General features: G+C 43.2%; 1 protein-coding gene across 1 annotated transcript in view; it reads left to right on the top strand.

The window, feature by feature from the left end:
• LOC110521370 (RNA-binding Raly-like protein) overlaps positions 1-18,926 on the top strand; it is a 61,170-nt gene that overhangs the window by 38,013 nt on the left and 4,231 nt on the right. Inside the window, exons 4-6 of the mRNA XM_021598874.3 lie at positions 13,897-14,063; positions 17,858-17,971; positions 18,435-18,589. Of these exons, the coding sequence (XP_021454549.1) occupies positions 13,897-14,063; positions 17,858-17,971; positions 18,435-18,589 (436 nt within the window). The remainder of the gene's footprint in view (positions 1-13,896; positions 14,064-17,857; positions 17,972-18,434; positions 18,590-18,926) is intronic.

Raw genomic sequence — 18,926 nt, 5'->3', positions numbered from 1 at the left:
TTGGTTTCGCCTGTAGCATGAGTTCTGTGGCACTCACAGATATTATCTTTGCAGTTTTGGAAACGTTAGACTGTTTTCTTTCCAAAGCTGTAAATTATATGCATAGTCGAGCATCTTTTCGTGACAAAATATTGCGCTTAAAACGGGCACGTTTTCTTATCCAATAATGAAATAGCGCCCCCATAGACTCAACAGGTTAAATCCCCTTGCCTGGTACAGACCAAACGGCTACACAACACAAAATAAACTTTATTTGCTTGAGTAACTGTGTGTCTATATTCTTCTGCAAGTGATAATTGTGTGACTGTATTTTGAAGGACCTGAGGGAGGGAAATGCTGTAGTGTTCTGAGGGGAGGGGTGTCTCAAAGTGAACCCCTGCTTAGTGCAGAGGCTCTACTTGTATAGCGTAATTAGCCAGGCTTTGAACGGCTGTGAGAAGCGGGCCCTCTGTGGCTGGTGCTGATGAAGGGAGCTGCGGAGAGGAGAGAAGAGAACTTGCATAAATAGCAGGGGGGTGTTAGAGCAGGGACAGACTGAGAAAGCCCCTCTATCTCCATCAATGTCAAAGAGCAGCTGATGCTTTGTATAGAGGCACAGCATTGATAGAGGTTTATGAAATATGATATCATGTCCAGATATATCTGTGAAGATGTATTGACTGTGAGCCATTTTAAACTGCCTAGTACGAAGGGTACACAATTTAAACCTGTCAGAGTTGGGGGACCTTGGGGCAATTGTTTTCTGATTACTCGATTGCACCGTTTAAATGAACCTTGATGTGTCCTTATTCACAGCTACAGTAGCAAGACTTGTTAACAAGGTTTTCCTTGTGGATTACTTTAGGTAACATAGCTCCTATTTCTGTACACTGAAAATGTCAATTTCACAGATAGAGAATAACCTGGCTAATATACGGTTGTCCTTAGAGGTAGTGAAATAAGGGACCATGTATCTACGGGTATTTCCGTCAAGGAGGCATCTTCTGGTGTGTGTGTGCATATGGGTGATTTTCGCGAAATCTTGGTTTCAAAGATTTCAAACATGAAACCTTTTAAAAAGACTTGCATCAAAAAATGTCATTTTGAGGCATTAATAACGAGGTCTGAAGTGTTTGGGAGCATTCATTTAAAAACATTTACTGACAATTTAACACTTTTTGAACATATTTTCTGAAAAGTATTTTAAAAGTCTGAAAACATCAAGACCATTAGGAAAGCTAATACATTTTCACATTTTTAAAACATTTATTATTAATGGTCATGCACAGTTACTGGAAACTCTGAAATAATATACACTGCTCAAAAAAATAAAGGGAACACTTAAACAACACAATGTAACTCCAAGTCAATCACACTTCTGTGAAATCAAACTGTCCACTTAGGAAGCAACACTGATTGACAATACATTTCACATGCTTTTGTGCAAATGGAATAGACAACAGGCGGAAATTATAGGCATTTAGCAAGACACCCCCAATAAAGGAGTGGTTCTGCAGGTGGGGACCACAGACCACTTCTCAGTTCCTATGCTTCCTGGCTGATGTTTTGGTCACTTTTGAATGCTGGCGGTGCTTTCACTCTAGTGGTAGCATGAGACGGAGTCTACAACCCACACAAGTGGCTCAGGTAGTGCAGCTCATCCAGGATGGAACATCAATGCGAGATGTGGCAAGAAGGTTTGCTGTGTCTGTCAGTGTAGTGTCCAGAGCATGGAGGCGCTACCAGGAGACAGGCCAATACATCAGGACATGTGGAGGAGGGCAACAACCCAGCAGCAGGACCGCTACCTCCGCCTTTGTGCAAGGAGGAGCAGGAGGAGCACTGCCAGAGCCCTGCAAAATGACCTCCAGCAGGCCACAAATGTGCATGTGTCTGTTCAAACGGTCAGAAACAGACTCCATGAGGGTGGTATGAGGGCCCGACGTCCACAGGTGGGGGTTGTGCTTACAGCCCAACACCGTGCAGGACGTTTTTCATTTGCCAGAGAACACCAAGATTGGCAAATTCGCCACTGGCACCCTGTGCTCTTCACAGATGAAAGCAGGTTCACACTGAGCACATGTGATAGACGTGACAGTCTGGAGACGCCGTGGAGAACGTTCTGCTGCCTGCAACATCCTCCAGCATGACCGGTTTGGTGGTGGGTCAGTCATGGTGTGGGGTGGCATTTATTTGGGGGGCCGCACAGCCCTCCACGTGCTCGCCAGAGGTAGCCTGACTGCCATTAGGTACCGAGATGAGATCCTCAGACCCCTTGTGAGACCATATGCTGGTGCGGTTGGCCCTGGGTTCCTCCTAATGCAAGACAATGCTAGACCTCATGTGGCTGGAGTGTGACTCCAAATCCAGACCTCCATGGGTTGATAAATTTGATTTCCATTGATAATTTTTGTGTGATTTTGTTGACAGCACATTCAACTATGTAAAGAAAAAAGTATTTAATAAGAATATTTCATTCATTCAGATCTAGGATGTGTTATTTTAGTGTTCCCTTTATTTTTTTGAGCAGTGTATATTTTTAAATTAAAATGTTATTTGATTGACTGATTTCTCTCATTACCGCAACACCTTCTGCAATATACAACCTAATATTTTTGCTATTTCATTGAAACCTGACATATTTTCAAAATGATGTGGCAAGCCTGAAAGAACATAACGTATAGATTCTGCACATTTAAAAGCAAACTACTATTTTTCCATTCATTAAATTAACACCTGTTACGGTAATGATACATAGGTTTTGGAAATTAGGTTGATGATTTCAGAAATGACAATAAGTATACTAAGACTGAGGTTTGGTTAAACATTATACAATTTGATGTAGAAAATAAATGAGATAATATTGGCACAATCATTGATTCAAGTTTTGATTTTCTCATGATGTCAAGCAAAGAGGCACTGAGTTTGAAGGTATAAATAAATCATTCTCTTATTATTCTGACATTTCACATTCTTAAAATAAAGTGGTGACCCTATCTGACCTAAGACAAATTATTTATACAAGGATTAAATATCAGGAATTGTATTTGGCTAAGGTCTATGTAAACTTCCGACTTCAACTGTGTATATAAGTGAGAATGCTGTTGCGGAGGATCAGGAACCTTAGAATGTTTTGCTATCAATAGAGAAGACATGATGACTAAGCAAATGTTTACCCAATGTACATAATTAGACATTAATGAAGCATATTTTCATAGAATATTTTTAATCTAACTTTTTTCTAAATGTGGAAACCTACCTGTATCGGTAATGGTAATCAATACTGTTGTGTATGCAGTCTGACAAGAGAATGTTTATCTGGAGAAATACAAAGAGATCTGCTTACCTGGTAGCCATCTTGAAGGTACTGGCAGATGTGTTGCTTCATTCAAAGTCAAACTTTGTTAAAAATTCTCTGTGTGTGTGTAAACAGTCCTTCAAAAATGTTGCAGACATCAGTCATGCACACTTCATTTTCCACTATATTTTCATTATTATTATACATGAATATTCAGTTAATATTTTTTCTGTAATTTGAAACATCTAGTAGAACATCCATTTATTTTTTTCTGAATATTTTCATTTGACTCTGTATAAATTACAACATACATTCAGACAGAGCTGGACACGATTAGAGATTACTCACCACAAACTGGCAGAATTCTTATCTTCCTTTAATGAGCCCGACATGAATGACATACTGCTTTCCCGGGAACAGGCCCAGATCCCTGTCATTTGCGTGAAGAGAAGGGGGAGAAAAAGGGGCTGGAGGGCGGACTGACTTCTGAGAATTCCTAGGCAATTGAATAAACCCCCACTGCCTTCCATTGTGCTAGCAAACGTGCATCTTTGGAAAATAAAATCAATAACCTACGCAGAAGATTAAACTATCAGAAGGGACATTCAAAACTGTAATATTTTATCATGGCTGAATGATGACATTATCAACCTACAGCTTGCTGGTCATACACTGTATCGGCAGGATAGAACAGCTGCGTCTGGTAAGACAAGGGGCGGCGAACTACTGTATGTATTTTTGTAAATAGCAGCTGGTGCACAATATTTAAGGAAGTCTCAAGGTTTTGCTCGCCCGAGGTAGATTATCTCATGATAAGCTGTAGACCACACTATCTACCTAGAGAGTTTTCATCTGTATTTTTCGTAGCTGTCTACATACCACCACAGACTGATGCTGGCACTAAGACCGCACTCAATGAGCTGTATTCCGCCATAAGCAAACAGGAAAACGCTCAGCCAGAGGCGGCGCTCCTAGTGGCCGGGGACATTAATGCAGGGAACTTAAACTTAAATCAGTCTTACCAAATTTCTATCAGCATGTTAAATGTGCAACCAGAGGGAAAAAAACTCTGGACCATACAAAGCTCTCCCTCACCCTCCATCTGGCAAATCTGACCATAATTCTATCCTCCTGATTCCTGCATTCAAGCAAAAATTAAAGCAGGAAGCACCAGTGACTAGATCAATACAAAAATGGTCAGATGAAGCAGATGCTAAGATTTTTCAACGCCGATACCGATTATTGGAGGACCAAAAAATCCGATACCGATTAATCGGCCGATTTATTTATAATAATGACAATTACGACAATACTGAATTTACGACAATACACTTATTTTAACTTAATATAATACATAAATAAAATCAATTTAGCCTCAAATAAATAATGAAACATGTTCAATTTGGAGAGAGAGGCAGGTCGTTATTGCGTTGAACTAGTTAACTGTAAGGTTGCAAGATTGGATCCCCCGAGCTGGCAAGGTGAAAATCTGTCGTTCTGCCCCTGAACAAGGCAGTTAACCCACTGTTCCTAGGCCGTCATTGAAAATAAGAATGTGTTCTTAACTGACTTGCCAAGTTAAATAAAGATTAAATATAGGTTTAAAAAAATAAAAAATAAAATTATTCGGCAAAAATCGGTGTCCAAAAATACAGATTTCCGATTGTTATGAAAACTTGAAATCGGCCCTAATTAATCAGCCATTCCGAATAATCGGTCGACCTCTAATACATACCCCAACCAGAAGCCATGGATTACAGGCAACATCCACATTGACCTAAAGGCTAGAGCTGCCGCTTTCAAGGAGTGGAACTCTAACCCAGAAGCTTATAAGAAATCCCACTATGCCCTCCGACGAAACATCAAACAGTCAAAGCGTCAATTCAGGACTTAGATTGAATTGTACTACACCGGCTCTGACGCTCGTCAGATGTGGCAGGGCTTGCAAACCATTACAGACTACAAAGGGAAGCACAGCCGAGAGCTGCCCAGTAACACGAGCCTACCAGGCGAGCTAAACTACTTCTATGCTCGCGTCGAGGCAAATAACACTGAAACATGCATGAGAGCTGTAGTCAATGAACAACATTCTCACATAGGTGCTCCTTTTGTCCAGGTGGGAAAGGGCAGTGTCAAGTGTAATAGAGATGGTGTCATCTGTTGATTTGTTTTGGAGTGAACAAGGTTAAGGGCAGAGAAGCTTGTTTGAACTAACTAAGAAAGCTTTGTTGTAGAGCGTTTAACACAAAATCCGGGGAGGGGCCAGCTGAGTATAAGACTATTATCTGCATATAAATGGATGAGAGTTCTTCCTACTACCTGAGCTATGTTGTTGATGTAAAGAAAAAGAGGAAAGAGTATGGAAAGAGTATGGAGTCTAGGATCGAGGTACACCCTTGGTGACAGGCAGTGGTTGTGACAGCAGATGTTCTGAATTTAGACACTGCACTCTTTGAGAGAGGTAGTTAGCAAACCAGGCCAAAGACCCCTCAGAGACACCAATACTCCTTAGCCGACCTTTGTAGCGCCACCTTTTGCTGCGATTACAGCTGTAAGTCGCTTGGGGTATGTCTCTATCAGTTTTGCACATCGAGAGACTGACATTTCTTCCCATCCCTCCTTGCAAAACAGCTCGAGCTCAGTGAGGTTGGATGGAGAGCATTTGCGAACAGCAGTTTTCAGTTCTTTCCACAGATTCTCGATTGGATTCAGGTCTGGACTTTGACTTGGCCATTCTAACACCTGGATATGTTTATTTTTGAACCATTCCATTGTAGATTTTGCTTTATGTTTTGGATCATTGTCTTGTTGGAAGACAAATCTCCGTCCCAGTCTCAGGTCTTTTACAGACTCCATCAGGTTTTCTTCCAGAATGGTCCTGTATTTGGCTCCATCCATCTTCCCATCAATTTGAACCATCTTCCCTGTCCCTGCTGAAGAAAAGCAGGCCCAAACCATGATGCTGCCACCACCATGTTTGACAGTGGGGATGGTGTGTTCAGCTGTGTTGCTTTTACGCCAAGCATAACGTTTTGCATTGTTGCCAAAAAGTTCCATTTTGGTTTCATCTGACCAGAGCACCTTCTTCCACATGTTTGGTGTGTCTCCCAGGTGGCTTGTGGCAAACTTTAAACAACACTTTTTATGGATATCTTTAAGAAATGGCTTTCTTCTTGCCACTCTTCCATAAAGGCCAGATTTGTGCAATATACGAATTATTGTTTTCCTATGGACAGAGTCTCCCACCTCAGCTGTAGATCTCTGCAGTTCATCCAGAGTGATCATGGGCCTCTTGGCTGCATCTCTGATCAGTCTTCTCCTTGTATGAGCTGAAAGTTTAGAGGGACGGCCAGGTCTTGGTAGATTTGCAGTGGTCTGATACTCCTTCCATTTCAATATTATCGCTTGCACAGTGCTCCTTGGGATGTTTAAAGCTTGGGAAATCTTTTTGTATCCAAATCCGGCTTTAAACTTCTTCACAACAGTATCTCGGACCTGCCTGGTGTGTTCCTTGTTCTTCATGATGCTCTCTGCGCTTTTAACGGACCTCTGAGACTATCACAGTGCAGGTGCATTTATACGGAGACTTGATTACACACAGGTGGATTGTATTTATCATCATTAGTCATTTAGGTCAACATTGGATCATTCAGAGATCCTCACTGAACTTCTGGAGAGAGTTTGCTGCACTGAAAGTAAAGGGGCTGAATAATTTTGCACGCCCAATTTTTCAGTTTTTGATTTGTTAAAAAAGTTTGAAATATCCAATAAATGTCGTTCCACTTCATGATTGTGTCCCACTTGTTGTTGATTCTTCACAAAAAAAAATACAGTTTTATATCTTTATGTTTGAAGCCTGAAATGTGGCAAAAGGTCGCAAAGTTCAAGGGGGCCGAATACTCTCGTAAGGCACTGTATATATATATATATATATATATATATATATATATATATATATATATATATATATATATATATATATATATATATATATATATATATATATATATATATATATATATATATATATATATGAATGTTGACTTTATCAAGTGGTGATTATAAAACTCAGCCATGTACATCTTGCCAGTAACAACCACATAATCAACATTAAGGGACATGGGTAGCTGTGAGGAGGAGGGTTTATTCTCCAGATCTTTCACCATTTTCCAGAACTTCTTGGGGTTAGACCCATAGAGAGAGAACTGCTCCTTGAATAACTAACTTTGGCCTTCCGGATAGCCTAAATGCACTTATTTCTTATTTGTCTGAATGACAGGATTTGTGTGTCGAGCTTTTCACCAAATGGTGTTCTTGAGGTGGAGTAACTCTGCCAGATCACGGTTCGAACCAGGGCCTGAACTTGTTTTTCATTTATTTATGGGGGCGTACTTGTTAACAATATCACTGAAAATATATAAAAAAAGAAGGTCCAAGCATCTTCAACAGAGGGTATCAAGGTTATTCTATACCAATTTACAGAAGCTCGGTCATGAAGGAAGGCTTGCTCATTAAAGTTTTTCAGCAAGCGTCTATGACAAATCAGGACAGGTTTATTTAGCTGAGCAGCCATTACGAACGCAGGTCGTAAAACAGTGATCATTAAGGTCATTACAGAAAACACCAGACGGATTCCTATCAGGACTATTTGAGGATAACATCAAGGAGAGTAGCATTTTCTGGGTGTTTGGAGTCATACCTTGTGGGATTGGTAATAATCTGAGAGAGCTTTGGGGAGTCCCATTGTTTTAAGACTTGGTCGAGTGGTTAAAACATGTCCCAGTTTAGGTCACCTAGCAGGACAAATTCAGACTGAGTGGGGCCAGGAGAGAGCATAGGGCAGGTAGGGTACAGGTCGGTGCTGATGGTGGCTCAGCCAACAGATCATATGATGCAGTACTTCCCTGAGGGTTGCGGGTAGCAGGGCAGCAGAGTTTCTGTATTGAAACTATCTATTGACCCGCACTGTATCCACATGACCTGGTTGTCAGCCGCTGGTGGTGATTTCACAGATGGATGAACACAGTCTCTCTGTACACAGTCTCTTTGCATAGCTGACTGGCCGCCTGGCCGCCCGCCCACTGGTCCGGAGTAAAAACACAGCCCAGGGCGGCGGCAGTGGAGCACTGTGAGGAAAGGGGGAATGCCAGGGCAGTGGAGGGAAAAGGGCAGATCGAACAGTGGATGAGTGGAGAGGGGGATGACAGTATGAAAGACAAGGCACTCGCCAGCCAGCTCAGGCATCGCTGATTGATAGGTGATCCATTCAGTCCCATCTCCCCTTTTACAGACACTTATGGCCATAGAAATGCAAGGCCTTGCAGTCTGAGTTAAAAAGTATCTTAACTTCATCCTGCACTGGCATTGGATTAGTGATTATATATATGCATGTCCTCTTCTGAAAAACCTAAATCTGTTTTGCAGTGCATCCAATAAGAACTTTGGTAATTCACTCAAACAACATCTTACCCTTTCTCTGAGTCCCAGTCTTCATCTAATATCATTGTCTTTGTGTATCTTCTTAGTATAAAGTAGCTTCATCCTGAACTTACTTTGAACTGTAGCCTACTGTACATGCTGTATGAAAGGAGCCGCCAGACTAAAGCACTGATTCATTCTCATTGAGCCCAGCATTTCAACAGAGGCCCTGTGTGTGTGTAAATATGTATTGGCAGTTATCTGCTCTGCTGTGGATTAAAAGCTTACAAAAGTACAGTACTCTCAAAGTAATTCTCTCTCTCCTTCATGGACTTTTCTTTGTTGCCAGAGACTACATGTAAGGCACAGTAGGTCATCATATTCAGAAGTTCTCAGTAAAGTCAACTATATATCCACAGTTCTTTGTTGCTTCTCTACATTTCTGTAAGACACAGACAATACACGTGCTACAACCACATTGACAGAGATGCAGCTGCCCCGTCTAACTGCACAGTCAGATGAGCTGAAACATCCCAGCAAATAGAGGGTGTGGTGAAGCACACCACAGGAGGCTGGTGACACCTTATTGGGGAGGATGGGCTCCTGGTAATGACTGGACGGGAATTAGTGGAACGGTATCCAGTACATCAAAGACAGCGTCAATGTTTTTGATGCTATACCATTTGCTCCGTTCCAGACATTATTATGAGCCCTCCTCCCTTCAGCAGCTTCCACTGATGCATACACAGTAATCGCTGGTATCAGAAGACATATTTGAGAGAGAGAGACCAGCGCAAATCAAAGCACCCCAGACAGTGCTCTTTGGACAAGGGCTATTTAGTGCACCAGGCTATGAGATCAATCTAGAACAGATGATATCAATATATCACTGTGACTATAGCGTAACGATGGTCGTATGAAGGAGTGGACCAAAACGCAGCGTGGTAAGTGTTCATGATAAATGTAATATTCAAAACACACGAACAAAATAACTAAGAGGGAAAACCGAAACAGTCCTGTCAGGTGCAGACACTAAACAGAAAACTACCCACAAAACCCAAACGAAAAAGGACAACTTATATATGATCCCCTGGACTGTGGAGGCGCACAGTCCTGTGGAGGCGCACTAGAGGCCTGATGCGTGGGACCGGTACAGGTGGCACCTGGATGATGATACTCACCTCAGGGCGAGTGCGGGGAGGAGGCACAGGACGTACTGGACTGTTGAGGCGCACTGGAGGTCTAGAGAGTAGAGCTGGCACAACCCATCCTGGCTGGATGTTTATTTTTTCCCTGCAAATGCGGGGCTCTGGCACAGGTCGCACTGGGCTGTGCAGACGCACCGGAGACACAGTGCGCAGAGCTGGCGCAGGATATCCTGGTCCAAGGAGACCAGGAGCGTTGAGCCGGCACCATCCGTCCTGGCTGGATGCCTATTCTAGCCCGGCCAATGCGGGGAGCTGGAATAAAGCGCACCGGGCTATGAATGCGCACTGGAGACACTGTGCGTATCACTGCATAACACGGTGCCTGACCAGTCACACTGACTCTGCCACTCTCCTCGTGTGCCACCCCCCCAAAAAATATTTTTGGAGCTGCCTCTCGGGTTTCCGTGCTAGCTGTGTCCCCTCGTATCATTGCCGTTCCTCTTTCGCTGTTTCCACCTGTTTCCATGGCAGGGTCTTGTCCCCTGCCATAACCTCCTCCCAGGTCCAGGATGTCCTCCACTCTCTTTTCTCCCGGGCCCAGGATCTCTGCTCCTCTTGACCACGGTGCTTGGTCCTTTTTAGGTGGGTAGTTCTGTAGCGATCGTCGTATGAAGGAGTGGACCAAAACGCAGTGTGGTAAGTGTTCATGATAAATGTAATACTCAAAACACACGAACAAAATAACATGGAGGAAAAACTACCCACAACACCCAAACGAAAAAGGACAACTTATATATGATCCCCAATCAGAGACAATGATAGACAGCTGCCTCTGATTGGGAACCACACCAACATAGAAATAAAGAAACTAGAATGCCCACCCTAATCACACCTTGGCCTAACCAAAATAGAGAATAAAAACCTCTCTATGGCCAGGCCGTGACATATAGAGTATACACTCAATATATAATGGCACCAAATAGCTTATGGACATTATAAACGAGTCCAAAGAGTGTATTGTCCAGCTCCCATTTGGGAATTTAGGAACATTTGCTCTGACACATCAGCAGGTGATTGTTTTAAAACACATGCTAGCTGGAGAATCTTCAGTTTATGAGAAAGAAAAAAAACTAGGGAATATCCCATGGCCAAGAAAGGATCAGGACCCTATTCAAAAGCAATGTTCCTTTAATGTTTTTCGACATTGAGCCATTTTCAAGTCTACTGAGCGCAACTTCCTGCGCGTGTTTACTGTGAACACTGACACGGAACCCAAACCGTCTGCGCTTGTGCACCATCGTGCGCTATCGTGCATAAATGTATTTCCCCCCCCCCACACCAAACGCGATCATGACACGCAGGTAAAAATATCCAAACAAACTCTCAAAATGACATTAATTTGGGGACAGGTCGAAAAAATCATTAAACATGTATGGCAATTTAGCTAGTTAGCTTGCACTTGCTAGCTAACGTTAATTTGTCCGATTTAGCTAGCTTGCTGTTGCTAGCTAATTTGTTCTGGGATATAAACATTGAGTTGTTATTTTACCTGAAATGCACAAGGACCTCTACTCCAACAATTAATCCACACATAAAACGGCCAACCGAATCGTTTCTAGTTTCATTTATATGGTGATCGCATCTAAACTTTCATTGTATTACCACGACTACCGGCAAAACAGTTAATCTTTCAGTCACCCACGTGGGTATAACCAATGAGGAGATGGCACGTGCTTCTATAAAACAATGAGGAGATGGGAGAGGCAGGACTTTCAGCGCGATCTGAGTCAGAAATAGGAATGAGTTCTATTTTAGCCCTGGCAATGCAGACGCTAGTTGGCGCGAGCGAGCAGTGTGGGTGCAATAATTGAATAACATGGATTTCAAAATTTATTTTGCAAGCTCGTGCACGCGACCTATCCAGTCTGGTCAGCATGTGAGGTTGTGCCCGCTTTAAGTTACAGTTTTAACAGTGGCCAAGTAGGCTACTGTGGCTATTTGATCATAATGTAGGCCTACAGGAGTGGTCTACCATCAAAAACAATAGAGAAAAATACATCCCATAACATTTTAGCATGTAAATAGCTGTTCTAACATTCAGCCTACAGTAGCAGCAAATGTGTGGTATTCAATGTAGGCCTACATGAGATTTAAATTTTAAAAAACATACAGAGCTTGACATTAAAAACCTCTGGGATATGTGGGACGGTAGCGTCCCACCTGGCAAACATCCAGTGAAAATGCAGAGCGCCAAATTCAAATAAATGACTATAAAAATTAAACATCCATGAAATCACACATTCAATATACCAAATTAAAGCTACACTTGTTGTGAATCCAGCTAACGTGTCAGATTTAAAAAATGCTTTACGGCGAAAGCAAACGATGCTATTATCTGAGGATAGCACCCCAGTAAACAAAGACAGACAAGCATTTTTCAACCCTCCAGGCGCGACACAAAACGCAGAAATAAAGATATAATTCATGACTTACCTTTGACGAGCTTCTTCTATTGGCAGTCCCATAAACAAATGGTCCTTTTGTTCAATTAATTCTGTCGATATATATCCAAAATGTCCATTTATTTGGCGCGTTTGATCCAGAAAAACACCGGTTCCAACTCGCCCAACATAACTACAAAAGTTACCTGTAAGCTTTGTCCAAACATTTCAAACTACTTTTGTAATACAACTTTAGGTATTTTTTAACGTAAATAATGGATAAAATTGAAGACGGGATGATCTGTGTTCAATACCGGAGGAAAACGAAGTGTAGCTAGCTTTCAGGTCACGCGCCTCTAACAAAGAGTACACTTCCCTCTAGCCTCATTCTGAACAGTGTTACTTCTTCATTTCTCAAAGGAAAAACCTCAACCAATTTCTAAAGACTGTTGACCTCCAGTGGAAACGATAGGAACTGCAAAAAGGTCCCTTAGGAATCTGGATTCCCAAGGAAAACTCCTTGAAACGAGAGTGACCTCAAAAAAAAAAAAATACCTGGCGGTTTTGCCGCCAAATAAGTTCTGTTATAGTCACAGACATAATTCAAACAGTTTTAGAAACTTCAGAGTGTTTCTATCCAAATCTACTAATATGCATATCTTAGCTTCTGGGCATGAGTGGTAGACAGTTTAATTTGGGCATGCTTTTCATTCAAAATTCCAAATGCTGCGCCCTATCCCAGAGAAGTTATTAAGGAGGTGACTGAAGATGTTGTGTTGTTTGATGCAAGAAACCATTTTACAAAATACAATTATTATTATTCTATACCATTATTACAGAGAATCAGACAAATTATGCTACCCTCTGCCTATTGGCTATTTAGCTTATTCAAGATCATCTCAAAATACAACACTGTCACTTTAAGACATAAAAAAAGGTCATTAACTGACCCACTTTTCATAGATAGCTAAAAATGTACACATTTTATGCTCTCATAGGAAGCAACCACTCCCTCATTGTTGACTAGAAATTAGCTGTACTGGGCTAATACTCACTAACTAGCAAAGAATATGAACAAATCTGCACAGGTGGCAACATACAGCTCTTACTTTGATCTCAAAACAAGCGCATCAACTTGCGACTGCTCATGCTGTAAAAACGGCCCAGTTCATATTGAATGGCACAGATAGCAATGGCTATTTGCATATAGGTCTACTGCAGCTCTGATTGGTTACGTTAAACTGGTCTGTGTAGATTACAGGCCTTGATTGTCAATACAATAGAATCCTACTCTGATGTGCTCTGCCTACAAGAACATCTCTTGTAGTTAGTTTTGCATACTAAATATTGAATAATTTGTTTTGTTTCAGTATGTTACGTTGAAAGGGGCTAATTTTGCATTGATTTGAGCACAATTCCCACAGTAGAGTGAAACGATGATAGTGTTCACTAAAGGGGAAAAACTAGAAAGTTTAATGAAGTTCAATCTTGTGCTCTCTGTGCAGGCTGATATTTCTTCTGTGTGGCAATCCGAGGGAAGCTGCACTCCCACTAATGTGTGCAACTTAGAGGGAACATTGCTCATAAGTAATATTGTGTATTTTCCCTACAGAGTGTTTGACTACCAGCGTGTCCCAGCCTCCGTAATGCCAGTCACAGTGGAGCCCAGCCCTATGAAACACTCCCGTGATCCCTCTTTCTCCTCCGGCCTGCACCGCTCCAGAGACAGACCACAGGGAAAGAGGAGCACACAGCGCACTGGCTCCTCCAGGGCCAAGTGTAAGGGACCTCACACACTGTAACACACACACACACACTCATGCACGCACACATACACAATCTGTCATACTGTGTGACTTACACACTCTTGCTCACGACGCACTCTATGCAGTCACACACAGTCAAATCAAATCAAATCAAATCAAATGTATTTATATAGCCCTTCGTACATCAGCTGATATCTCAAAGTGCTGTACAGAAACCCAGCCTAAAACCCCAAACAGCAAGCAATGCAGGTGTAGAAGCACGGTGGCTAGGAAAAACTCCCTAGAAAGGCCAAAACCTAGGAAGAAACCTAGAGAGGAACCAGGCTATGTGGGGTGGCCAGTCCTCTTCTGGCTGTGCCGGGTGGAGATTATAACAGAACATGGCCAAGATGTTCAAATGTTCATAAATGACCAGCATGGTCGAATAATATTAAGGCAGAACAGTTGAAACTGGAGCAGCAGCACGGTCAGGTGGACTGGGGACAGCAAGGAGTCATCATGTCAGGTAGTCCTGGGGCATGGTCCTAGGGCTCAGGTCAGTTGAAACTGGAGCAGCAGCACGGCCAGGTGGACTGGGGACAGCAAGGAGTCATCATGTCAGGTAGTACTGGGGCATGGTCCTAGGGCTCAGGTCCTCCGAGAGAGAGAAAGAAAGAGAGAAGGAGAGAATTAGAGAACGCACACTTAGATTCACACAGGACACCGAATAGGACAGGAGAAGTACTCCAGATATAACAAACTGACCCTAGCCCCCCCGACACATAAACTACTGCAGCATAAATACTGGAGGCTGAGACAGGAGGGGTCAGGAGACACAGTCCCATCCTTACCACACACAGTCCCACCCTCACCACACACAGACACACCCTCACCACACAGTACTACACTCACCACACACAGAAACACCCTCACCACACACAGACACACCTTCACCACACATAGACACACCCTCACCACACACAGAAACACCCTCATCACACCCAGAAACACCCTCACCACACACAGAAACACCCTCACCACACACAGAAACACCCTCACCACACACAGACACACCCTCACCACATAGTCCTACACTCACCACACACAGAAACACCCTCACCACACACAGAAACACCCTCACCACACACAGAAACACCCTCACCACACAGACATACCCTCACCACACACAGACACACCCTCACCACACACAGAAACACCCTCACCACACACAGACACACCCCCACCACATAGTCCTACACTCACCACACACAGAAACACCCTCACCACACACAGACACACCCTCACCACACACAGAAACACCCTCACCACACACAGAAACACCCTCACCACACACAGAAACACCCTCACCACACACAGAAACACCCTCACCACATAGTCCTACACTCACCACACAGAAACACCCTCACCACACTCAGACACACCCTCACCACACAGTCCTACACTCACCACACACAGAAACACCCTCACCACACTCAGACACACCCTCACCACACAGTCCTACACTCACCACACACAGAAACACCCTCACCACACACAGTCCCACCCTCACCACTCATAGAAACACCTTCACCACACACAGTCCCACCTTCACCACACACAGTCCAACCCTCACCACATAAAGTCCCACCCTCACCACCCATAAAAACAGCTCATTACAGGGAGAATGTAATCTGTGCATGTGCAGCGAACGTTTTATCTGGAGTGTGTGAGCCTATGAATCCATGTGGGAGTGTGTGTATTGTAAACCTGAATGTTCCTCCCTGTGTAATATCATCCCTACATGAAGAACGGCAGCGCTGGGAGCCCATAGTACAGGGAGAGGCACCAGATGGTCTCTTCATTAAAAGCTCTCTGCTCCTTCCACTACCAAGCCTACCAAACCCAGTCTAGCAGCATGCTGCAATTATACCAAGTTAATAGTGCATAACAAATAAGAATTGTTTATACTAGTTTATTACAAGCCTTAATAGTTTTTACTGCCAGCCCATCAGAGGGAAATTAGATTGTAGCTGCAGAGGTTGAACAGCTTTTAACAGCAAAGAGTTTCAGGGTTGTGATATGAATGTTCCAATACAGACCATAGGCTACTGGAGAGAGATGCTAAGGGAGACGGTGCTTACAGTGATGGCATGAATGACAAGACAAAGTGGAGGATAATTAAGGGAGACACGATTGCCGATTACCCAGGCCCGATTGCTTCTGCCAAATTTAAAGCCTGGCCCTGCTCGAAACCAGAAATAACTGTTAGTAAATCTGTTAGCTGCTCCTCTATCGCATACGCTCCCTGCGCGCAGACAGCTCACTCTGCTTATGGCGGCTCTGAGGCGGTAACCATAGCAACGGCTCTGCTTGGGCTACTCTGCTCAATGAAGAGACATGAGACCAGTGAGCTGTTAGCTACTTTTCAGCACTCTAAACTCCAACATTATTATTTTCTGTGAAATAATCTCTCCTGTCTTATATTTGACAAGGTTGAAGCATCTTCTGACACAATGTTATGATCTTATTCAGATATGACTGTACTGCGCAGCAGAGCACGAGCAAATGGCTCAGCTTCAAAATGTTAGTGATACACTATATACACAAAAGTATGTGTACACCCCTTCAAATGAGTGGATTTGGCTATTTCAGCCACACCCTTACTGACAGGTGTATAACATCTAGCAAACAGTCCTGCAATCTCCATTGACAAACATTGGCAGTAGAATGGCCTTACTGAAAAGCTCAGTGACTTTCAACGTGGCACCATCATAGGATGTCATCTTTTCAACAAGTCCATTCGTCAAATTCCTGCCCTGCTAGAGCTGCCTCGGTCAACTGTAAGTGCTGTTATTGTGAAGTGGAAACGTCTTGGAGTAACAATGGCTCAGTTGCGAAGTGTTATGCCCCACAAGTTTACAGAATGGGACCACGAGTGCTGAAATGTGTAAAAATTGTCTGTCCTCGGTTGCAACATTCACTATCGAGTTCCAAAATGCCTCTGGAAGCAACATCGTTACAAGAACTGTTCATCAAGAGCTTCATGAAATCAAGCATAGTGCCAACTGTAAAGTTTGGTGGAGGAGGAATAATGGTCTGGGGCTGTTTTTCATGGTTTGGGCTAGGCCCTTTAGTTCCAGTAAAGGGAAATCTTAACGCTAAAGTATATAATGACATTCTAGACGATTCTGTGCTTCCAACTTTGTGGCAACAGTTTGGGGAAGGCTCTTTCCTGTTTCAGCATGACAATGCCCACGTAAACAAAGATCGGTGTGGAAGAACTTGACTGGCCTGCACAGAGCCCTGACCTCAACCCCATCGAACACCTTTGGGATGAATTGGAATGCCGACTGCGAGCCAGGCCTAATTGCCCAACATCAGTGCCCATCCTCACTAATGCTCTTGTGGCTGAATGGAAGCAAGTCCCCGCAGCAATGTCCCAACATCTAGTAGAAAGTCTTCCCAGAAGAGTGGAGGCTGTTATAGCTGCAAAGAGGTGACCAACTCCATATTAATGCCCATGGTTTTGGAATGAGATGTTCGACGAGCATACTTTTGGTCATGTAGTGTACATTTAGTGACACCTGAGCCCTCCTGTACCCTAGTTGTTGATGAAAAAACAGGCCCTAACCCCATGTATAATGTCGGGCGGGTTGGACTAGGGTCGGGGTAGCAGAGCTCTAGTCTGTTTCTACACTATTAAACCCCTCTGGGCCCAATCCTTTTTTAAGACCTACACTCATACATTTATGTCAATTGGAGATTTGTGCAAAAGAGGATTCATCCTTATCTCCCTTTCTCTTACTCTCTCCCACTCTCGTTCTCCAGTGAAGATGGCAGAGCTGCTGGCCATAAAGCGGGAGTTGACTCTGATCAAGGTGCAGATTGACGGACTGCTCGACAGCGTGGACAAGATGGACAGACAGAGGAAGGACCACTCAGGTAGAGGAGAGCTGGGCTGGAGGCTGGGGAGTTTGTTTTATACTATCTCTTCATTGGAAGCTTAACTTTGAGAATTTCTCAGATTCTTTAGTGCTGCATATGATACATTATTTCCAATGCTCTTGATAAGAGCTAACTGGAGGGTAAACATATTATTCATTGATGAGAGTAAAGAAAATCTATTCATCATCAGATTGTTGGCCCATTATGACTCCTATTTATTATTGATTGGGACATCTTGCATCAGTGAGCACTGCATCCAAAATGTTGTGTACAGGATTGCCAGGTTGACTAATGTGGCGCTATCTGCAACGACAGGAGTAAAAACAAACACTGTTAAAATCAGGGATATATTTGCCATGGAAAGCTGAGATGCACTGAAAACAGAGCCTACTGTACTATTGCTGACACACTGTCTCTGTGTGTGTGTGTGTGTGCGTGCGTGCGTGTGTCTGTGGTCCAGATTCACCTCCTACCCAGGAGGGCAGTGTGTCGGACTCAGTGAGCAGTCTGGAAGATTCTCCCGTCAGCCTCCCACACAGACAGAGGGAGAGCCCAGAGCCTGGAGAGGCCAGCGATGATGACCAACACCTCCAACACTACCAGCGCCAATGCAGGGTAAACAATACATCATTCTGCCTCCCTCTACTGGAGACACAACACACCTGCACCACCAGTAACTACTTCTGTGTGGGCTGTTTGTCAAAGTTTTCTGAAAGTCAATATCTTAGCATATTAGCTGTCACTGTTGGTTGTCATAGTTATCTAAAAGTGGGTGTCTGTCATTGAAGAAAGAGAGCAAGATATTGGTAGAACAACAATTGATTATTTAGTAGCTTATTGTCATTTTTTTCAAAAGAGTAATTATCTGCAATCACAGCCAAGTGTCTGCCTACCTGTCTGACACAATAAGGGTTCTGGTTCTGTACCACTGTTCATTATCTATGCTAGGCCG

The sequence above is a fragment of the Oncorhynchus mykiss genome, chromosome 4 (assembly GCF_057628025.1).
Source record: "Oncorhynchus mykiss isolate SJ-2025 chromosome 4, ASM5762802v1, whole genome shotgun sequence".
NCBI classification, from domain to species: domain Eukaryota; kingdom Metazoa; phylum Chordata; class Actinopteri; order Salmoniformes; family Salmonidae; genus Oncorhynchus; species Oncorhynchus mykiss.
Note: the sequence above shows the minus strand (reverse complement) of the source record. Positions and strands in the feature narration are given on the sequence as shown.